Source organism: Bufo bufo, chromosome 3, assembly GCF_905171765.1.
Source record: "Bufo bufo chromosome 3, aBufBuf1.1, whole genome shotgun sequence".
NCBI lineage: Eukaryota > Metazoa > Chordata > Amphibia > Anura > Bufonidae > Bufo > Bufo bufo.
In genome coordinates, this window is record NC_053391.1 from 246,487,368 (window position 1) to 246,509,371 (window position 22,004).

A 22,004-nucleotide genomic window follows, 5' to 3' on the forward strand; every position below is an offset into this window, starting at 1 on the left:
GGTTAATGCGGCTTCCACCATACTAGTCTTCAGCTGTTTGTCTATGTGCTCTGCTAATCACGAAGAAGTGTTCTTGCTATTCAAATAGTGAAGTGAAACAAATAAAAAAAAATTAAAAATACAGCAATAATAAAACTATAAAAAAAAAATAATAATAAACCTGACTGATCTGTTCGAAGCACTAGCCCCAATGTAATTCCCCTAAAAGTATACAGTGAGTGTTCAGTTCCTCTAACGCCACCTCATAAGAAACTATGGATTTCAGATATGGATTTCAGATACCAATTAAAGGAGTTTTCCAAGACTTTATTACTGTATCTGAACAGTGGGGGTCTGACACCCGGGATCCCCGCCAATCAACTATTTGAGAAGGTAGCGGCGCTCACAGCAGCTCACCAAGCACAGTGGCGTTCGATTGATAGCGGCTGTTGGGAATGCAGCTCAACCCCATTCACTTCAGGGGGTTTGTTTTAGCTCTTCATATCTCTGGATTGGTAGCAGCTAGAGATTTGGTTCAGAATCACAGCATTATCCCCACCACATAAGGAGATTTACCTGTTAGAAATCGAGGCGGGAGTAAAAGCGGTAAAAAGGAGACTTTTGTATTACTTACCAGTAAAGTCTCTTTCTCGCTCTTCCTTGGGGGACACAGGAAACCATGGGTATAGCTCTGCTCTCTAGGAGGCGTGACACTAAGTGAAAGCTGTAAGCCCCTCCTCCATCAGCTATACCCTTCAGCCTGGAGAAGAGACTGCCAGTTGCGTGTCCAAGTAGTGAAAGATAACCACCAACCGGAAAAAGAACTGTCGAGCCCCAACGGGGGCAACCAAGCCGGAACCACAACTGTAACCCAAATGAAGGGCGGGTGCTGTGTCCCCCAAGGAAGAGCGAGAAAGAGACTTTACTGGTAAGTAATACAAAAGTCTCCTTTTCTCGCCCATATTCCTTGGGGGACACAGGAAACCATGGGACGTTCCAGAGCAGTCCCAGAAGGGAGGGACCAGAACAAACTCAACCAACACCAGAGGCATCAATCAACTGCCGCCTGCAACACCAGACGGCCTAAAGCAGCGTCAGCCGACGCATGAGTATGCACCCTGTAGAACTTGGTGAAGGTGTGCAAGGAGGACCAAGTGGCCGCCTTGCAAATCTGCTCCGTAGAAGCCCGATTCCTCTGAGCCCAGGAAGCCCCGACCGCTCTAGTGGAGTGAGCGGTAACACCAAGGGGCGGAACCTTGCCCTTGGCGAGATAAGCCTCAGTAACAGCCATCTTGACAAAACGGGCGATAGCCACTTTGGATGCCGCCATCCCTCTGCACGACCCTTCCGGGACCACAAAGAACGAGTCAGTATGCCTGAAAGAGCTGGTTACTTCCAGGTAAATCTTGAGCGCCCTGACAACGTCCAGGCGATGAAGCTTCCTCTCCCGCGGGTGGGAAGGGGAAGGACACAAAGAGGGGAGAACGATGTCCTCGTTCAGATAAAAGGCGGAGACCACCTTAGGAAGGAAGGAAGGGACCGGACGAAGAACCACCTTGTCCTGGTGGAACACTAGGAAAGGTTCCAGACAGGAGAGTGCAGCCAATTCGGACACCCTCCGAAGAGAGGTGACGGCTACAAGGAAAATAACCTTGCAGACAGAAGTCGCAAGGAAACCGTCCGCAGAGGCTCGAAAGGGGAAGCCTGGAGCGCTGAGAGCACCAGTTCAGGTCCCAGGGCGGTACCGGAGGACGGTACGGGGGAACGCGCGTGAGCCACGCCCTGAAGGAAGGTCTTGACAGGACCAAGGGGGGCCAGTGGAGCGCTGAAAACAAAATGGACAGCGCAGACACCTGACCCTTCAAAGAACTAAGGCCCCAGCCCTTGGGCCAGTCCCGCATCTGCAGGAAGGACAAAAACGGTGGGGAGAGAAAAGCGGAGCGGGAGGAATCCCCTATCGGCACAGAACCCCAAAAGGTCCTCCAGGTCCTATAATAGATCCTAGAAGAGGACGGCTTACGGGCGCGGATCATGGTGCGGACGACGTCCGCAGAAAAACCCCTACGCGTCAGGACGGTGGTCTCAACAACCACGCCGTCAAACTTAGGGACCCTAAACGCGGGTGGAAGATCGGTCCCTGAGAGAGAAGATCTTCCCTGGCGGGCAGCGGCCAGGCGCGTCTGCCAGGAGCAGCATGAGGTCGGCATACCAAGACCGGCGGGGCCATCCGGAGCGACCAGAATCACCGAGACGCCTTCCGCCGCTATCTTCCGAAGGACCTTGGGCAGTGAGAGGGTATGGGAGGAATATGTATGGGCGCGCGAAGCCTCGCCAAGGAAGAACGAGGGCGTCGGCTCCGCAAGCTCCCCGGATCCCTGGCCCTGGACAGATAGGCGGGGACCTTGTGATTGAATTTTGAGGCCATGAGGTCCACGTCCGGTATGCCCCAACGAAGGCAAATGGCCTCGAATACCTCCGGGTGAAGAGACCACTCGCCGGGGTCGACGGTGGTGCGACTGAGGAAGTCCGCCCGCCCAATGTCCACCCCTGGAATAAAAATTGCAGATAGGGCCGGGACGTGGGGCTTCCGCCCAACGAGAATGCTGGTGACCTCCCGCATTGCTGCAGCGCTGCGAGTGCCCCCCTGGTGGTTTATGTACGCCACAGCCGTGGCGTTGTCCGATTGTACACGAACAGGATGACCCTTCAGCAGATGAGTCCAGTGTCGTAGAGACAGAAGGGCCGCTCTCAGCTCCAGGACATTGATCGAGAGTTTGGACTCCGATGGAGACCAAATGCCCTGGACGGATCGGGGAGGAAACACGCCTCCCCAGCCCAAGAGACTGGCATCGGTTGTAACCACCAACCAGTTGAGTGGCAGAAAGGACCTGCCCAGAAGAGGGGACTGTAACCACCAGCGGAGAGATGACCGCACCGGAGGCGATAGACGGAAGGGATGATCCAGAGACTCCGGCGATTTATCCCAGGAGGAGATGATCGCCCGTTGGAGAGGGCGGGAGTGAAACTGCGCAAATGGGATCGCCTCGAAGCAGGCAACCATCTGCCCCAAGACCCGCATGCAGAAGCGGAAGGACGGTCGACGGTGGAGAAGGAGACCCCGAACCGCCCCACGGAGGGTCAGACGTTTTTCGAGGGAAGACGTACCTCGCCCGCTCCTGTGTCTAAAAGCATTCCCAGGAAGACTAGCTGTCTGGAGGGGGGAAGGGAGGACTTGGGAAGTTGATGACCCAACCGAACCTCGCCAGAGTCTCTAGAGTGAGATCCACGCTGGCAACCGCTTGAGAAAGGGGACGGAGCTTGATGAGGATATCGTCCAAGTAACGGTAGCAGAAAAACACCCCTGGAACGGAGTAAGGCCAAAACCGGGGCCAGGACCTTGGTGAACACCCGGGGGGCAGTTGCCAGCCAAAGGGAAGGGCGACAAACTGAAGTGGAGGTCCCCCACGGCGAAATCGGAGGAAGCGATGGTGACAACCGGGCCTACCGGAACATGGAGGTAGGCATCCTTGTAATCGATTGAAAGACATTGAAATCTCCCTGCTCCAGGGAAGCCACCGCGGAACGGAGGGACTTCCATCCGAAAGCGTCGAAGGAGGAGAAAAACGGTTGAGCTTTTTGAGGTCCAAAATGGGCCGCACCGAACCTCCCTTCTTGGGAACTACAAAGAGGTTCGAGTAGAACCCTTGGAACCTTTCCTCTAGAGGAACGGGGGTAATCACCCCCCTGTCCAGTAAGGCTTGAATGGCCGCGGAGAACGCAGCCGCGCTTTTCGGGTCCCGCGGCGGGCGGGAGCGAAAGAACCGATCTGGAGGGAAGGATGCAAATTCGATTTTGTATCCGGAGGACACAATTTCGAGGGCCCAGGCGTCGGAGACGTGAGCCATCTAGACGTCCCTGAAAAGGAGGAGCCGGCCCCCCACCCGGGTGGGTGGGGGCGCGCCTTCAGGCAGAGGACTGCTTTGCTGCGGGTGTGTGGGCAGCCTGCGGCTTGCGCCAGGAGGGCTGGGCCCGAAAAAACGGCTTCCTACGCTTGTCCTGGGGAGGAGCCGAAGCGGCAGCTGTGGTGGGAGCCCCAGAGGCCCTGCGGGAGGACCGAAAACGAGACGCACCAGGGCGTCCGCGGGGGGCGCCCCTTGCTTGGGGTTGAGGAAGATGGGTGCTTTTACCACCCGTGGCCTCCGAAATAAGTTCGTCTAGGCGGACCCCGAAAAGGCGGGAACCCGCAAACGGTAGTCCCGCCAAGGAACGTTTGGAGGCAGCGTCCGCTTTCCAAACCTTCAGCCAGAGCTCCCTCCTGACGGAAACTGCCAGGGCGGAGGAGCGTGCAATAAGGGCTCCCGCATCAAGGGAGGCCTCACAAACAAAATTCCCGGCCCGAATAATAAGCTGGGCCAAGGAACGTAGGTCCTGGATGGGGTCGTCCGAGTCCAACTCCTGTTCCAGCTGCGCACCCCAAGCAGAGATTGCTTTCCCTGCCCAAGCAGAGGCAAAAACCGGTCTGAGAGTAGAACCGGAGGCAGCAAAAATGCCCTTGGAAAGGGTCTCCATGCGACGGTCCTCCGCTGACTGAAGAGAGGACCCGTCGGGAACAGGGATGGCCGTGTTCTTTGACAGCCGGGCCACAGGGGGGTCCACCCTGGGTGGGGAAGACCATGCGGCCACGACATCGGCTGGAAAGGGATAGCAAATGTCCAGCTTCTTGGGGCTGACAAAACGGGCGTCCGGGCGAGCCCAAGCCTTAGACACCACAGAGGAGAAATCAGAGTGGATTGGAAAGACTTTTGAGGCCTGCCTGGGTCTGATAAAGGAGACGCTAGCTGCGTCAGAGCTAGGGGGATCATCCTGCACCTTAAAGGTGTCACGAATATCAGAGATGAGCTGACCCATCGCTGAGGCTAGCTTGGACGGCAGGGCCGAGTCCATTTCCAAATCTGAAACCGCCAATTCACCTTCAGAGAGCGAATCCTTTGGAGAGGAGAGGCTCGTCTGGGTGCGCACGCGTGGCGGGGAGAGTGAGGCCTCAGAGGAGGAGGCTTGCTCTACTCTAATACGCTTCTGAGAGTGCCTAGCTCGGGAGGGGTCACTAAGAGAGAGTGAACCCGCTGCAGCGGCAGAAGCAGTGGACCCGGAGGGCGCGACAGTCAGAGAGGCGTCCTGCGGGGTAGGTGGCCTGTCTATTAGGCGGCCCACGACATGAGTGAGGCTTTCCACGGCCTGGGACAGGGATCTAGCCCAGTCAGGCGGGTCAGAGGAAGCAGGGAGCGACACAGCGGGCGACTGAGGCTGCGGTGGAGCTCGGCATGCAGTACAGTGCGGATCAGACTGCCCCCGGGGAAAGGTTCCCTACAAGCAGGTACAGCATGGTACCAAGGCTTGGCGGCTGCAGAAGGTCTGACATGGTGGAAAAAAAGATGTTGCACTTAAAGTGGAGACCCCAAGAAAAGTGGTGGCACGGAGGGGTTAACAGTCCTACGCAGACCCGGATGATGCAAGTGCAGCGGTAAGGGGAACAGACTAAGGAGGCTGTTGAGAGAGGCAGCAGCACGGAGATGAATGGCTTCAGATCGCACGCAGAGAGGATTCCACGCAGCACTGAGAAGTGGAGCCCGATGAAACCGGAAGTAGCGGAGCGCATGTAGGAAGCTCCGCCCCCCCTCTGCCCCGCTGAAGAAGAAGCAGAGCCGCGCGCGCGGCAAAATGATTTTAACCCCCAAGGATGATGAAGTGCCGGCCTGAAATGGCGCCGTTCACGCCAAGTAAGCGGCCCCCGCCGCGCCTGGATGTGGCAGACGGCTTGCTTTTTTCCTGCAGCCGTCCCCTGAAGGCAGCGTCCCTGCCAAGGACTTGCCCAGATAAACACCCCTGCCCGGTAACGGTCCTGATATGCCCAGGGGGGGGGGGGGGTGGGCGCACGATGTAGCAGTGGCCATGTAGCAGTGGCCAAGGGGGATGTAGCAGTGGCCATGGGAGCCCAGGAGGCCTGTAGCAGCGGTGGGAGGGAGGAAGGGGAGGCTGGAGCAGCCACTCTCACCATACGCTGTCTTCGCCCTCAGTCCATCCAGCGGGGGTCGCCCCTTCAGCTCCTGGCACCGCAGTGGCAGGAAGCCGGGGGATTGGGACTTGGCGTGCGGACGACCCTGAGCTGGCGGGACGCAGGGGGAGCGAGGCTGCCCTGGTCCACCTTGTCTTCTGTTGGGGAGGGCGGCAGTGCGGAATTACCGGCACTGGCGCAACTCAACCCCGGGAGAAAACAGAGGGGTCTAATGCGCCTCTGTTGTCCCTGTAGGTAGAAAAAAAATCGAAATAAAAACAACAAATAACGCAAAAATAAAAAATCATAGAAAACAACCCTGCATAAGCAGGGGGTGTCTTGCCTCCTTGGACACTAAGCAAAAACTGGCAGTCTCTTCTCCAGGCTGAAGGTAATAGCAGATGGAGGAGGGGCTTACAGCTTTCACTTAGTGTCACGCCTCCTAGAGAGCAGAGCTATACCCATGGTTTCCTGTTCCCCAAGGAATATGGGCGAGAAACCTGCTTTTACTTTCAATTAAGCTGGATTCACTGCCATCCCAATTTCTAACACGATATCTTCCAATGTAGTGGAGATAATGCTGCGTAATGTTTGAAAGCTTGGAATACTGACTTTCAAAGAAGACCAGGCCAATATCTATAGTTTCTAGGTATCCTGAGATAAGAGCATCTAAAGCAGGCCCCCCCTCTTCATCTAGAGGAGGAGCTGGACAGTTGGGGAGCCGACAGCCTGTAGGAGGAAAGAAAAAAAATAAAATATATAAAAAAATAAAATGTAAATATAAAATTTTGGCATTAATCATATCTGTACTGACCCACGGAATAACGTTATTTATACACACACAAAAAAAAAATGCTGTTTTTTAGCATTTTCCTTAAAAATAAAATAAATTTAAATACACTTTATATACAACCCCAAAATGGTTTCCAAAAAAGAAAAAAAAAAAGGTTAGCCTGGCCCTTAAGGCTAAAATTAGTTATTTCACTAAGGGGTTAAAAACTGAATTGTGTCCCCTGAGTTGTGCGCCAATATTTACTTCAGACATATTAATAAAACTACAATAAAAAAGTTCCAATTTAAATGCGACTATTAGGAGGTTAAAGGTTTCTCCGAAACTTTATCAATCAGCGGTGGTCCGATTCCTGGCACCCCGCCCAATCACTGTTCACTAGAACTACAGCACTCTATCCACTGTGTCATAGCTGTGCCTGGATAGAAGCATCCCTGGAAGAACCAGACACGGCCACTGCTCAGTGTGGTTCTGGTACGGGAGAAATGGCAAACAGCAGATCGGCTGCAGGGATTCAATCTGATTACTGATGACCGAACCTAAGGATATGTCAACAAACACTTCAGTCCCGGAGAACCCTTTAAAGCTGGCAAAAAAAATTCTATTAGGCTACATGCATACGACCGTATGTGTTTTGCAGTCCGTAAAATTGCAGATCCGCAAAAAACACGATTACATCTGTAATGCCATTTTTTTTTTTTTTTTGAGGATCCATTGTAACAAAGTCTAAAAACGGACAAGAATAGGACATGTTCTATTTTTTTTGCAGGGGCTACGGAAGCGGGCAAACTGATGCGGATAGCATGCATGTGCTGTCCGCATTTTTTGCGGACATCCATTGATATGAATGGGTCCGCATCCTATCCGCAAAAAAACCTGAACGGACACGAAACAAACAACATTAGTGTGCATGTAGCCTAACATGATGTGGCAAAATTTGTGCGATTGCGATTAGGGCCCTAAAAATTGCGATAACGATGTGCGTTGCGATATTTTAAGGGAATTGTGCTAGAGGTCTATTTGTTTGGATTTTCCCATATGAGCCGCTGACGCGGCTGGGTATGACATAGTATGTGGGGATCTGCGGAGGACTGCTGTTATGTGGGGGATCTGCGGAGGACGCTGTTATGTGGGGAATCTGCGGATGACGCTGTTATGTGGGGGATCATGCGGAGGACGCTGTTATGTGGGGGATCTGCGGAGGACGCTGTTATGTGGGGGATCTGCGGAGGACGCTGTTATGTGGGGGATCTGCGGAGGACGCTGTTATGTGGGGGATCTGCGGAGGACGCTGTTATGTGGGGGATCTGCGGAGGACGCTGTTTATGTGGGGGATCTGCGGAGGACGCTGTTATGTGGGGGATCTGCGGAGGACGCTGTTATGTGGGGGATCTTGCGGAGGACGCTGTTATGTGGGGGGACCTGCGGAGGACGCTGTTATGTGGGGGACCTGCGGAGGACACTGTTATGGGGACCTGCGGAGACACTGTTATGGGGGACCTGCGGAGGACACTGTAAGGGGTACCTGCGGAGGACACTGTTATGGGGGACCTGCGGAGGACACTGTTATGGGGGACCTGCGGAGAACACTGGTTTAGGGATGTGTGCTAGGACACATGGGCCACGAGGGGGGCCAGCATAAGACACACATATAGCATCTTATGCTGTCCCCCTCATGGCCCTATGTGTCCCCTCATGTGTCCTAAACTGCGCACATAACTCTCCTATTCATAAAATGGCCAGCCTCTGTACTTTCACTATGAATGCACTGCAGTGCAGAGAGCGGCAGAGAGCGAGCCGGCCGCGCGTGACTGACGTCACTGTCACGCTCCTCCCACTTAATTCAGGAAGCAGGAGCGTGACTAAGTGCATTCATCGTGAAAGTAAGTACAGAGGCTGGACTTTTTATCAATAGGGGGCCCCTTCATATATAATCGCGCATTTTTTGGGTCGGACGAATCGCCATTCGATTACTTTTGCGATATATCGTGCAGCCCTAATATATATATATATTTCCTCCACATTTTTACAAGAATGTGGATGAATGTGATGAATCTGGCCAGTAAGCGGCACCTTCTGTTTCATCAGGACAACTACTAAGGAGAGGAGCAGCTACTGTTCACTTGTTTTCATACTATGTATGGAGTCTTACGTATTCCAAATTCGCATGTTATGACAGCATGTACAGCATAGTAGGGCCATAGGTTTGAATTTCACCAATGCATCATCTTCAAGTTGTCTCCTTCTCTCGTTTCATTGTTTTCCTCTTACTTTGTTTCCTTCATCACTTAAAGTTAAATTGGCTTTATATGAAATTATAGTACCTGAACAATTTGTGTGCATGCAAAATAAAAGGGAAATTAGATTCACGACCAACTGGGGAACGCTAGATTAAAATATATCTACACTGGAAAAATAAACAAACACCACTTACACCTGTTCCATCTCCAACCCACACCAAAGACAGCTCTCCACTGGGGTCAAACTTGCCCTGGAATATAAATAAGCATGAATATAATTCAATGTTGTCACACATACAATGATATTTATTATGGATTAAATCTATTAATAACTCTGCAGTCAAAAAGAGTTTCACAATTGACCTCTAGTCAGCAGGTCTAAGGAATGCGGGCCCTGCCTATGCTTCTATAAAACAGGTACAAAGAATTCTGTTAGGCAGGTTGAATATAGGTAAAATGCAACTGATCCACTGGCCTGTGATATCTTTAGATTGAGGAGGAGGCCACCACATATTCTAAAGTCGAGTACTTGACTATACGTCACAGGTTGCAAAAGGGTATATGGAGCAGGCTTGGGAGCGGAGTTGTTCTATATGCAGCAGACTCCTGCTTTGTTAAAACAACCAATACCTGCCTGCAGTGACCAGGATCAGAGATAACTCTGATCCCAGTCATATAACTCTTCAGATGCCATGGTCCAATAGTGACCACAGCATCTGAGTAGACAGACAAAGGGTGGGGGCTCCCTCTGTCCCCCAATTACAACACCTCTCCCCATAGGAAAAACATACATGTTAATGGATTTGGAAGGATTTTGACTGAACAAGCGTTTAGCTACCAGATAAAAGTTTTTGAACAGTTTTTTCAAAAGGAAAATAAAAATATATAAATAACAGTGGAGGAAAAAATTATTTGACCCCTCACTGATTTTGTAAGTTTGTCCAATGACAAAGAAATGAAGTCTCAGAACAGTATCATTTCAATGGTAGGTTTATTGTAACAGTGGGCAGATAGTACATCAAAAGGAAAATCGAAAAAATAACTTTAAATAAAAGATAGCAACTGATTTGCATTTCATTGAGTGAAATAAGTATTTGAACCCTCTAACAAAAAAAGACTTAATACTTGGTGGAAAAACCCTTGTTTGCAAGCACAGAGGGTCAAACGTTTCTTGTAATTGATGACCAAGTTTGCGCACATTTTAGGAGGAATGTTGGTCCACTCCTCTTTGCAGATCATCTCTAAATCCCTAAGGTTTCGAGGCTGTCTCTGTGCAACTCTGAGCTTGAGCTCCCTCCATAGGTTTTCGATTGGATTAAGGTCCGGAGACTGACTAGGCCACTCCATGACCTTAATGTGCTTCTTCTTGAGCCACTCCTTTGTTGCCTTTGCTGTATTTTTTGGGGTCATTGTCGTGCTGGAACACCCATCCACGACCCATTTTCAGTTTCCTGGCAGAGGGAAGGAGGTTGTCGCTCAGGATTTCACGATACATGGCTCCGTCCATTTTCCCGTTTATGCGAATAAGTTGGTCCTGTGCCCGTAGCAGAAAAACACCCCCAAAGCAAAATGTTTCCACCCCCATGCTTGACGGTGGGGACGGTGTTTGTGGGGGTCATAGGCAGCATTTTTCTTCCTCCAAACACAGCGAGTTGAGTTATGCCAAAGAGCTCTATTTGGTCTCATCAGACCACAGCACCTTCTCCCAGTCACTCTCTGAATCATTCAGGTGTTCATTGCGAAACTTCAGACGGGCCTGCACATGTGCCTTCCTGAGCAGGGGACCTTGCGAGCCCTGCAGGATTTTAATCCATTGGCGGTGTAATGTGTTCCAATGGTTTTCCTTGGTGACTGTGGTCCCTGCTAATTTGAGGTCATTAACTAACTCCTCCCGTGTAGTTCTAGGATGCTTTTTTCACCTTTCTCAGAACCATTGACACCCCACGAGGTGAGATCTTGCGTGGAGCCCCAGAGCGAGGGTCGATTGATGGTCATTTTGTGCTCCTTCCATTTTCGAACAATCGCACCAACAGTTGTCACCTTCTCTCCCAGCTTCTTGCTAATGGTTTTGTAGCCCATTCCAGCCTTGTGCAGGTCTACAATTTTGTCTCTGACATCCTTGGACAGCTCTTTGGTCTTTCCCAGTTGGAGAGTTTGGAGTCTGCTTGATTGATTGATTCTGTGGGACAGGTGTCTTTTATACAGGTGACTAGTTAAGACAGGTGTCCTTAATGAGGGTGACTAATTGAGTAGAAGTGTCTAACCACTCTGTGGGAGCCAGAACTCTTAATGGTTGGTAGGGGTTCAAATACTTATTTCACTCAATGAAATGCAAATCAGTTGCTATCTTTTATTTAAAGTTATTTTTTCAGATTTTCCTTTTGATGTGCTATCTGCCACTGTTACAATAAACCTACCATTGAAATGATACTGTTCTGAGACTTTTCATTTCTTTGTCATTGGACAAACTTACAAAATCAGTGAGGGGTCAAATAATTATTTCCTCCACTGTAATATATATATATATATATATATATTAGGGCTGCACGATATGGGATTTTGTGCGATTGCGATTAGGGCCCTAAAAATTGCGATAACGATGTGCGATGCGATATTTTAAGGGAATTGTGCTAGAGGTCTATTTGCTTGGATTTTCCCATATGAGCCGCTGACGCGGCTGGGTATGACATAGTTATGGGGATCTGTGGATGGCGCTGTTATGTGGGGGATCTGTGGATGGCGCTGTTATGTGGGGGATCTGTGGATGGCGCTGTTATGTGGGGGATCTGTGGAGGACGCTGTTATGTGGGGGATCTGTGGAGGACGCTGTTATGTGGGGGATCTGTGGATGGCGCTGTTATGTGGGGGATCTGTGGATGGGCGCTGTTTATGTGGGGGATCTGTGGATGGCGCTGTTATGTGGGGGATCTGTGGATGGCGCTGTTATGTGGGGGATCTGTGGATGGCGCTGTTATGTGGGGGATCTGTGGATGGCGCTGTTTATGTGGGGGATGTGTGGATGACGCTGTTATGTGGGGGATCTGTGGAGGACGCTGTTATGTGGGGGATCTGTGGAGGACGCTGTTATGTGGGGGATCTGTGGATGGGCGCTGTTATGTGGGGGATCTGTGGATGGCGCTGTTATGTGGGGGATCTGTGGATGGCGCTGTTATGGGGGGATCTGTGGATGGCGCTGTTATGTGGGGGATCTGTGGATGGCGCTGTTATGGTGGGGGATCTGTGGATGGCGCTGTTATGTGGGGGATCTGTGGATGGGCGCTGTTATGTGGGGGATCTGCGGAGGGCGCTGTTATGGGGGACCTGCGGAGGGCGCTGTTATGGGGGACCTGCGGAGGGCGCTGTTATGGGGGGACCTGCGGAGGGCGCTGTTATGGGGGACCTGCGGAGGGCGCTGTTATGGGGGGAGCCTGCGGAGGGCGCTGTTATGGGGGACCTGCGGAGGGCGCTGTTAAGGGGGACCTGCGGAGGGCGCTGTTATGGGGGGACCTTGCGGAGGGCGCTGTTATGGGGGACCTTGCGGAGGGCGCTGTTATGGGGGACCTGCGGAGGGCGCTGTTATGGGGGACCTGCGGAGGGCGCTGTTATGGGGGACCTGCGGAGGGCGCTGTTATGGGGGACCTGCGGAGGGCGCTGTTATGGGGGACCTGCGGAGGGCGCTGTTATGGGGGACCTGCGGAGGGCGCTGTTATGGGGGACCTGCGGAGGGCGCTGTTATGGGGGACCTGCGGAGGGCGCTGTTATGGGGGACCTGCGGAGGGCGCTGTTATGGGGGACCTGCGGAGGGCGCTGTTATGGGGGACCTGCGGAGGGCGCTGTTATGGGGGACCTGCGGAGGGCGCTGTTATGGGGGACCTGCGGAGGGCGCTGTTATGGGGGACCTGCGGAGGGCGCTGTTATGGGGGACCTGCGGAGGGCGCTGTTATGGGGGACCTGCGGAGGGCGCTGTTATGGGGGACCTGCGGAGGGCGCTGTTATGGGGGACCTGCGGAGGGCGCTGTTATGGGGGACCTGCGGAGGGCGCTGTTATGGGGGACCTGCGGAGGGCGCTGTTATGGGGGACCTGCGGAGGGCGCTGTTATGGGGAACCTGCGGAGGGCGCTGTTATGGGGGACCTGCGGAGGGCACTGTTATGGGGGACCTGCGGAGGGCACTGTTATGGGGGGACCTGCGGAGGGCACTGTTATGGGGGACCTGCGGAGGGCACTGTTATGGGGGATGTGTGCTATGACACATGGGGCCACGAGGGGGGCCAGCATAAGACACACATATAGCATCTTATGCTGGTCCCCCTCATGGCCCCATGTGTCCCTTCATGTGTTAACTCTCTTATTCATAAAATGGCCAGCCTCTGTACTTTCACAGTTTCACTATGAATGCACTCACACTGCAGAGAGCGGCAGAGAGCGAGCCGGCCGGTGCGTGACTGACGTCACTGTCACGCTCCTCCCGCCTAATTCAGGAAGCAGGAGCGTGACTAAGTGACGTCAGTCACGCGCCGGCCGGCTGCCTCGCTCGCTCCCGCTCGTCGCTGCAGTGCATTCATCGTGAAAGTAAGTACAGAGGCTGGACCTGTTATGTTATCAATAGGACAGAGGACTTTTTTTTATCAATAGGGGCCCCTTAATATATAATAATCGCGGCATTTTCGGCTCGGCCGAATCGCCAAACCGCATTTGCCGTTTATCGCGGTTCGATTACTTTAGCGATATATCGTGCAGCCCTAATTATATATATATATATATATATATATATATATATATATATATATATATATATATAATTATAATAATAAATATAATATATATATTTGCAAGAAAAAAAGTATGTGAACCCTTTGGAATGCTCTGGATTTCTGCACAAATTGGTCATAAAATGACCTTCATCTAAGTCACAACAATAAACAATCATAGTCTGCTTAAACTAATAACACACAAAGAATTAAATGTTACCATGTTTTTAACGAACACACCATGTAAACATTCACAGTGCAGGTGCAAAAAGTAAGTGAACCCCTAGACTAATGACATTTCCAAGAGCTAATTGGAGTGAGGTGTCAGCCAACTGGACTCCAATCAATAAGATGAGATTGGAGGTGTTGGTTACAACTGCCCTGCCATATAAAAAAAAAAAAAAGCACACCAGTTCTGGGTTTGCTTTTCACAAGAAGCACAAAGGAGCTCTCAGAAGACCTATGATTAAGAATTGTTGACTTGCATTAAGTTGGAAAGGGTTATAAAAGTATCTCCAAAAGCTTTGAAGATACGGTAAGACAAATTGTCTATAAATGGAGAAAGTAAAGCACTGTTGCTACTCTCCCTAGGAGTGGCCGTCCTGTAAAGAGGACTGCAAGAGCACAGCGCAGACTGCTCAATGAGGTGAAGAAGAATCCTAGAGTGTCAGCTAAAGACTTACAAAAGTCTATAGCATATGCCAACATCCCTGTTAGCGAATCTACGATACTTAAAACACTAAACAAGAATGGATTTCATGGGAGGATACCACAGAGGAAGCCACTGCTGCCAAAAAAAACAACATTGCTGCACGTTTACAGTTTGCACAAGAGCACCTGGATGTTCCACAGCAGTACTGGCAAAATATTCTGTGGACAGATGAAACCAAAGTGGAGTTGTTTGGAAGAAACACACAACGCTTTGCGTGGAGAAAAAGAGGCACAGCACACCAACATCAAAACCTCATCTCAACTGTGAAGTATGGTGGTGGGGGCATCATGGTTTGGGGCCGCTTTGCTGCGTCAGGGCCTGGACGGATTGCCATCATCGAAGGAAAAATGAATTCCCAAGTTTATCGAGACATTTTGCAGGAGAACTTAAGGCCATCTGAAGCTCAACAGAAGATGGGTGTTGCAACAGGACAACGACCCAAAGCATAGAAGTAAATTAATAACAGAATGGCTTAAACAGAAGAAAATACGCCTTCTGGAGTGGCCCAGTCAGAGTCCTGACCTCAACCCGATTGAGATGCTGTGGCATGACCTCAAGAAAGCGATTCACACCAGACATCCCAAAAATATTGCTGAACTGAAACCATTCTGTAAACAGGAATGGTCAAGAATTACTCCTGACCGTTGTCCACGTCTGATCTGCAACTACAGGAAACGTTTGGTTGAAGTTATTGCTGCCAAAGGAAGTTCAACCAGTTATTAAATCCAAGGGTTCACATACTTTTTCCACCTGCACTGTTAACGTTTACATGGTAACATTTAATTCTTTGTGTGTTATTAGTTTAAGTAGACTGTGATTGTCTATTGTTGTGACTTAGATGAAGATCAGATCACATTTTATGACCAATTTGTGCAGAAAATCTTAATTTATTCATTTTCAGACCCTTCCCGACTAGCTCATGTATCAGCACATTGTGCCCCAAAAAAAAAAAAAAAAAAAAAACACCCGATACTGAGGAGTCTATGGTTCTCCTCCACCTGTAGGGTCTCCCATTGGCGCTTCTCTTTCTCCATAGATAAACACCCCACTTTTGAGATTCACCACCTCCCCGGCAGACTGCCTTGTCTGCTTTCTGCAATGTCTATAGTACAGTATTTTATACAGTACCGCTTAAGTTGTGCCCTCCCTGAAGACTTGGACGTTTCATTCCTCTCCACACTCTGATCTGTCAAGTACATTAATCCCCCGATGCTAGTATCTCTTACACAGTGAGGGGGAGAGCAAGGGTGTTGTCCGAGTCAGAAGAAACTATAGTCAGATATATACAATAATTACACAGACTCTACAACAACAAAATAGTAGGACATTTTTAATAAGGAACATTTTGAAAGTAGCTTAAAGAAGAGCTAAACCTTCAACAAGCTCTGCATTAAATAAATAGTACAGTATGTGTACATGAGAAGTAACATTCTGACCATTATATGACTTGTATCTGGCGCTCAGCTATTTTCGTAAGTCCCACTGAAATGAATGGGAAGTGCACCGCGCAAGCACAGCCAACGATCGATTTACTTCTATGGGGCTTACGGAAATAGCTGAACAAGTGCTCTATTTTCAGCAGTCCCATAGAAATGAGTGGAGGCCAGCCACGCATGCATGGTGCGCCCTCCAGCATTTTGCGGGCTCTGTTCTAAGTATAGGAGCAGGTCCCAAAGGTGGGATCTGCACCTCTCAGACATTGCGGACACATCCTAGAAATATGCCCCCAATGTCCAAAATGGGACAACCCCTGTAACTGAGGATCAAATAGAACAATTACCTAGTTAGGGTACTTTCACACTTGCGTTAAACTTTTCCGGTATTGAGTTCTGTCCTAGGCGATCAATACCGGAAAAAAACTGATCAGTTTTATCCTAATGCATTCTGAATTGAGAGCAATCCGTTCAGTATGCATCAGGATGTATTCAGTTCAGTCACTGTATGGTTTTTGGACGGAGAAAATACCGCAACATGCTGTCATGGAGGGTGGCCACGCATTCTAGGTGCAACCTTCAACACTTTGCAGACTCTGTTAGAAGTATAGATGCAGGACCATGTGGTGGGATCCACACCTATCATACATTGGGGGGCATATCCTAGCAATATGCCCCTAATGTCCAAGATGGGCCAACCCCTTTAATACCATTAAAGAGAATCTGTCACCATGAAAATAATCTGTCAGCAGCATGTTACAGAGCGGGAGGAGCCAAGCAGATGAACATGGGACCAACAGAGAAGCCTTCAGCCGCCAAGTTCACATGTAACAGTTCAGCCAGTGTCTTAGGTACAAATCTGCTGACAGATCATCTTTAATTACCCAAGTAGATTTTTTTTTTTTAACTCCCATGAATTAAGATTGCGTTTAAATTGACTCACTTCACAAATACAATGGGAGGTTTCTTTCTGGAGCTAGAAATAGTAGGCAGCAGAAAGTTTAGACATCGAGTTTGTGTTCACATACTATAAACAAAAGGCAAAGCACAGCCAAAAATTGCACAACAGCAACCCAGATGGTGTACACTATTGGTGCCCCCATTCTTCTTTTTCACTGCGTATGCAAAAAAAAAAGAAAGCATAAGCACACAGTCACATAGGGGCTGATGCCGTAGGGAAGGTTGTTTGGCACTAGGCCTGTTACACAACACTTGCAAAACCAGATATGCAAGCCGCAGATCAGAACCATCTCCATGGGTGACCTGGAATTTACAACTGCCTCTGCAATCCAATCTGCCACACGATCAGGATTTTTTTTATGCAGTTTTTGAAGCCACACCCAGGAGTGGATTCAAATAAACAGGTAATGTAGCATCTGTCCTTGCTCTCTTTTTATGATCCACACCCAATATAAAAAACCTGGCCGTGTTGCAGGACCTTTAGTTTTCGGCTCAAAACACAGAGCCTTTCTCAAGCATCAAACATAAGTGTAACATGGCATATAAATAGGTGTACATAATTGAGGGGTGGATCAATTAATACAATCAATGTGATAAAAATATATATAAAAACAATTTCAGATGAATAATACAAAAATATAAGTGATGGTGATACAAAACTAGGTATAAAGTATAATCAAAAATTACACAGTGATATAACATAATATCCATGTGAATGTAAGTGGCGCCAATTTCTATCAGCTGTTGTGTGTAAACATAATTACATTAATTTAAAAATAGGAGGAGCAAACGATGGGAAAGATGACATACCACGTGTAGACAGCGTATTACCCCATGTCCGCCATGGCCAACATTGGCGTCTATCACTAGGAAGTGCGCAGGCATCAGGATACGTCTCAGCAGAGTGACATCACGCTACGTGCAAAACAGGCGCGTCGCCCGAGTCGGACACAGCGAGACCGGAAGAATCCGTCAGTCTTCCAACGCGCATGCCCACATGGAATCATGTGTGGAAGCGCCATGTTGGATACTGGCAGAATGACCCAAAGTTATAAAGTATGTAATATACATGGCTCATGGGAGGCAAAGAAAGGAGCCGGACACCCCTGTCAAGGGGGTACAGTATCCTTGTATTGGGCATGCGATATAAGCCTAAATCGGCATTGCCATGTCAATCATGCATACAAATGCCGCCCCAGCCACACCTCCTACCAATGCCATAAAAGGGGTTCTCCTAACAACTATAGGGTCAGCATATATGTTTTAATTTGTTCACATGGTATCTGACGAGACACAACCTAAACCAGATCACTATATAAACAAAAGATGATCAAATGTTATAAAGCGGGCATTGGGGTACGGTGTCCTCCAATGTGGTAGATCAGCACCACATACATTTTGCTCTTCTTCTTATATAATATCAAATCATCTATAAATAAAACAGATGAAAAAGAGAAGGTTAGAATCATGAGTTAGAACTTGTACAAACACTTATGTCTAACTAACATCACTTACTCCGAGACAGAGGACAGAACAGACAATACAGGAAAACATTATAGGGCAAACCACCTCTTTATGAATATATCTCTAAATTATAATAATTATTATTATAAGTATTAAGTGTGTGTATATCCAAAAAAGTTCCTTCTTTTTTAGTAACAGGTTTCTATTGCCTCCACGCCGGGGCTGTGGAATATGGTCAATAATCCAACACTGTAGTTGGTTTTCAGAATGATTGTTCTCCACAAAATGCTTTGGAATGGGTAGATCCTTACGTTTTTTTCTTATTGTAGAGTGGTGATTATTTAAGCGAGTTTTGAGGTCGGTGGATGTCTCACCTACATATAGGTCCACCGACCTCAAAACTCGCTTAAATAATCACCGCTCTACAATAAGAAAAAAACGTAAGGATCTACCCATTCCAAAGCATTTTGTGGAGAACAATCATTCTGAAAACCAACTACAGTGTTGGATTATTGACCATATTCCACAGCCCCGGCGTGGAGGCAATAGAAACCTGTTACTAAAAAAGAAGGAACTTTTTTTGGATATACACACTTAATACTTTGAGACCTAATGGTCTCAACGTAGATTATAATTTAGAGGTATATTCATAAAGAGGTGGTTTGCCCTATAATGTTTTCCTGTATTGTCTGTTCTGTCCTCTGTCTCGGAGTAAGTGATGTTAGTTAGACATAAGTGTTTGTACAAGTTCTAACTCATGATTCTAACCTTCTTTTTCATCTGTTTTATTTATAGATGATTTGATATTATATAAGAAGAAGAGCAAAATGTATGTGGTGCTGATCTACCACATTGGAGGACACCGTACCCCAATGTCCGCTTTATAACATTTGATCATCTTTTGTTTATATAGTGATCTGGTTTAGGTTGTGTCTCGTGAGATACCATGTGAACAAATTAAAACATATATGCTGACCCTATAGTTGTTAGGAGAACCCCTTTTATGGCATTGGTAGGAGGTGTGGCTGGGGCGGCATTTGTATGCATGATTGACATGGCAATGCCGATTTAGGCTTATATCGCATGCCCAATACAAGGATACTGTACCCCCTTGACAGGGGTGTCCGGCTCCTTTCTTTGCCTCCCATGAGCCATGTATATTACATACTTTATAACTTTGGGTCATTCTGCCAGTATCCAACATGGCGCTTCCACACATGATTCCATGTGGGCATGCGCGTTGGAAGACTGACGGATTCTTCCGGTCTCGCTGTGTCCGACTCGGGCGACGCGCCTGTTTTGCACGTAGCGTGATGTCACTCTGCTGAGACGTATCCTGATGCCTGCGCACTTCCTAGTGATCGACGCCAATGTTGGCCATGGCGGACATGGGGTAATACGCTGTCTACACGTGGTATGTCATCTTTCCCATCGTTTGCTCCTCCTATTTTTAAATGAATGTAATTATGTTTACACACAACAGCTGATAGAAATTGGCGCCACTTACATTCACATGAATATTCTGTTATATCACTGTGTAATTTTTGATTATACTTTATACCTAGTTTTGTATCACCATCACTTATATTTTTGTATTATTCATCTGAAATTATGTTTTTATATATATATTATCACATTGATTGTATTAATTGATCCACCCCTCAATTATGTACACCTATTTATATGCCATGTTACACTTATGTTCGATGCTTGAGAAAGGCTCTGTGTTTTGAGCCGAAACGTCGCCTCACTGTGCCACTGTGGTTGAATAAATCGAATTTTTTCTACTGGATGTGCTGTCCGTTTCCATCTACATACTTTGGGTAAGCAGTGACAACCCTGGACATAGCACCCGCTACGTTTTTAGTGAATTGGTGCTGCCACACACACATAAATAAATATATATATATATATTTTTTTATTTATTTATTTATTTATTTATCCGATTATTTTAAGCATCCATTATGCATATTATGCATCCATTTTCTTGCTTTAGGGACTCTCCCCCCCCCCCCAAAAAAATAAAGAAATAAAGAAATAAATAAAAATCTCTGATTGAAATGGGTAAGGGTCCGCAAAACACGGACACCAGGGCTCTGCCGGCACTCTCATAGAAAATGCCTTTTATTGTCTGAAACGGAAGTGCGGATACGCAAGTGCCGATGCGGATAGCACATTCCGGCCCCATTGAAAATAAATGGGTCCGCACCTGTTCCGCAAAATTGCGGAATGGATGAGGACGTGTGAATGGACCCTAAAACAGATGCAAAATGTGCATAACAGATGCTAAGGATCCAAATTATTTTAATTTTTTTTACAGGATCCTTTTTTTTTTTCTTCCTGTTATTCTGACAGATCAGAAGAACTGAAAATGAAACGGTCATGTGAGCCCCGCTTTACCAGTATACCTACTGAACTTTGACCCTTTAGCTGGGTTTGCATGTTACAGACAGGATGCAATACAAAAACACATTTAATAGGTGGTGCGCCAGATTTATCATGCAGCATCATCCACTGTGATAAATCTGGCACATTATTAGACTGCCTAGTCTGACAAGAGTGAAATCAGACACTATTCGTAAGTGTATCCTAATGTGTGCGGTAGTGAACTGGTTAATCAGTCGCAGGGAGCCCATACACTTCGCACTCTGTGCTAATGCAGGTCAATTTCAGCACAGAAATAAAATACCATACACTTTGCGGAATACAGTGTATTACAGTACCAGCAATGTGTGCAGGTGGCCTTAGAGTACCGTCACATGGTGGTTACACTGGATTTTCATGTAGATGATCCGTAGCGTTGTACTGTACAGGCAGAGTCGATTTTTGGAAATCTTATCCACACACTGAATAATGTGCAACGTGCACTGACCTGCGGTGTGGAGTTCTAATCCGCGGCATGGCAATTCATGCTGTGATCTCCACCGCGGATTTCCACCTCTGGAATGGGGAGTCTGTGATAACCGCAGCAGATGTCTTTTCAGATACGTGTGGATGTACCTCCAAGCATACGGTCACACGATGGAAGCTGAAAACACGCTTTTAAAATGAGCATAGAATGCACGCTAATTTTAAAAATGTGTTTTATAAGTTGTGTTTTTTGTTTTATTTTGGGGGCGCGACGTTGACCCGTGTTCCTGGGGGGGGGTATTTTAATGCAAATGTGATCAGTTTTTGGCACGGATCTGCTCCCAAAAACACTCGTGTACAGAGTGTTTTTTTTGCCACTTCCCCTTCATTTCAACAGAAAATCTGCACAGATTTCCATGTGGTTTTCTGTGTGTTTTAGGCTACATGCACAAAAAAAATTTCACTTGCTATGGATTTCTAAATCCACACAGCAGGTAAATTTCCACACAGATGAAAAAAAAAATAATCAAAGTGTACAAGATATTTGTCTTCCGTCATACACTTTGCCGGTACTGTATAACGCTGCGTTACTCCACGGAAAAACCACATCGTGTGCAGGCGGCATTAGGATGCTTTATGCGCACAAGATTTGGCTGCAGAAATTCCGGCCACGTGAATGGTTGATTCAGCAGGAAGCACAAGGATTTCTGAAAACTCCATTCAAATGATTGGGAATGAGTTTTAGTTACAGAAACGTCTGCAATAAAACCTGCT

At 48.1% G+C, this 22,004-nt stretch overlaps 1 protein-coding gene across 1 annotated transcript in view; it reads right to left on the bottom strand.

The window, feature by feature from the left end:
* SORT1 (sortilin 1) overlaps positions 1–22,004 on the bottom strand; it is a 144,469-nt gene that overhangs the window by 113,145 nt on the left and 9,320 nt on the right. Inside the window, exon 2 of the mRNA XM_040424071.1 lies at positions 9,256–9,312. Within this exon, the coding sequence (XP_040280005.1) occupies positions 9,256–9,312 (57 nt within the window). The remainder of the gene's footprint in view (positions 1–9,255; positions 9,313–22,004) is intronic.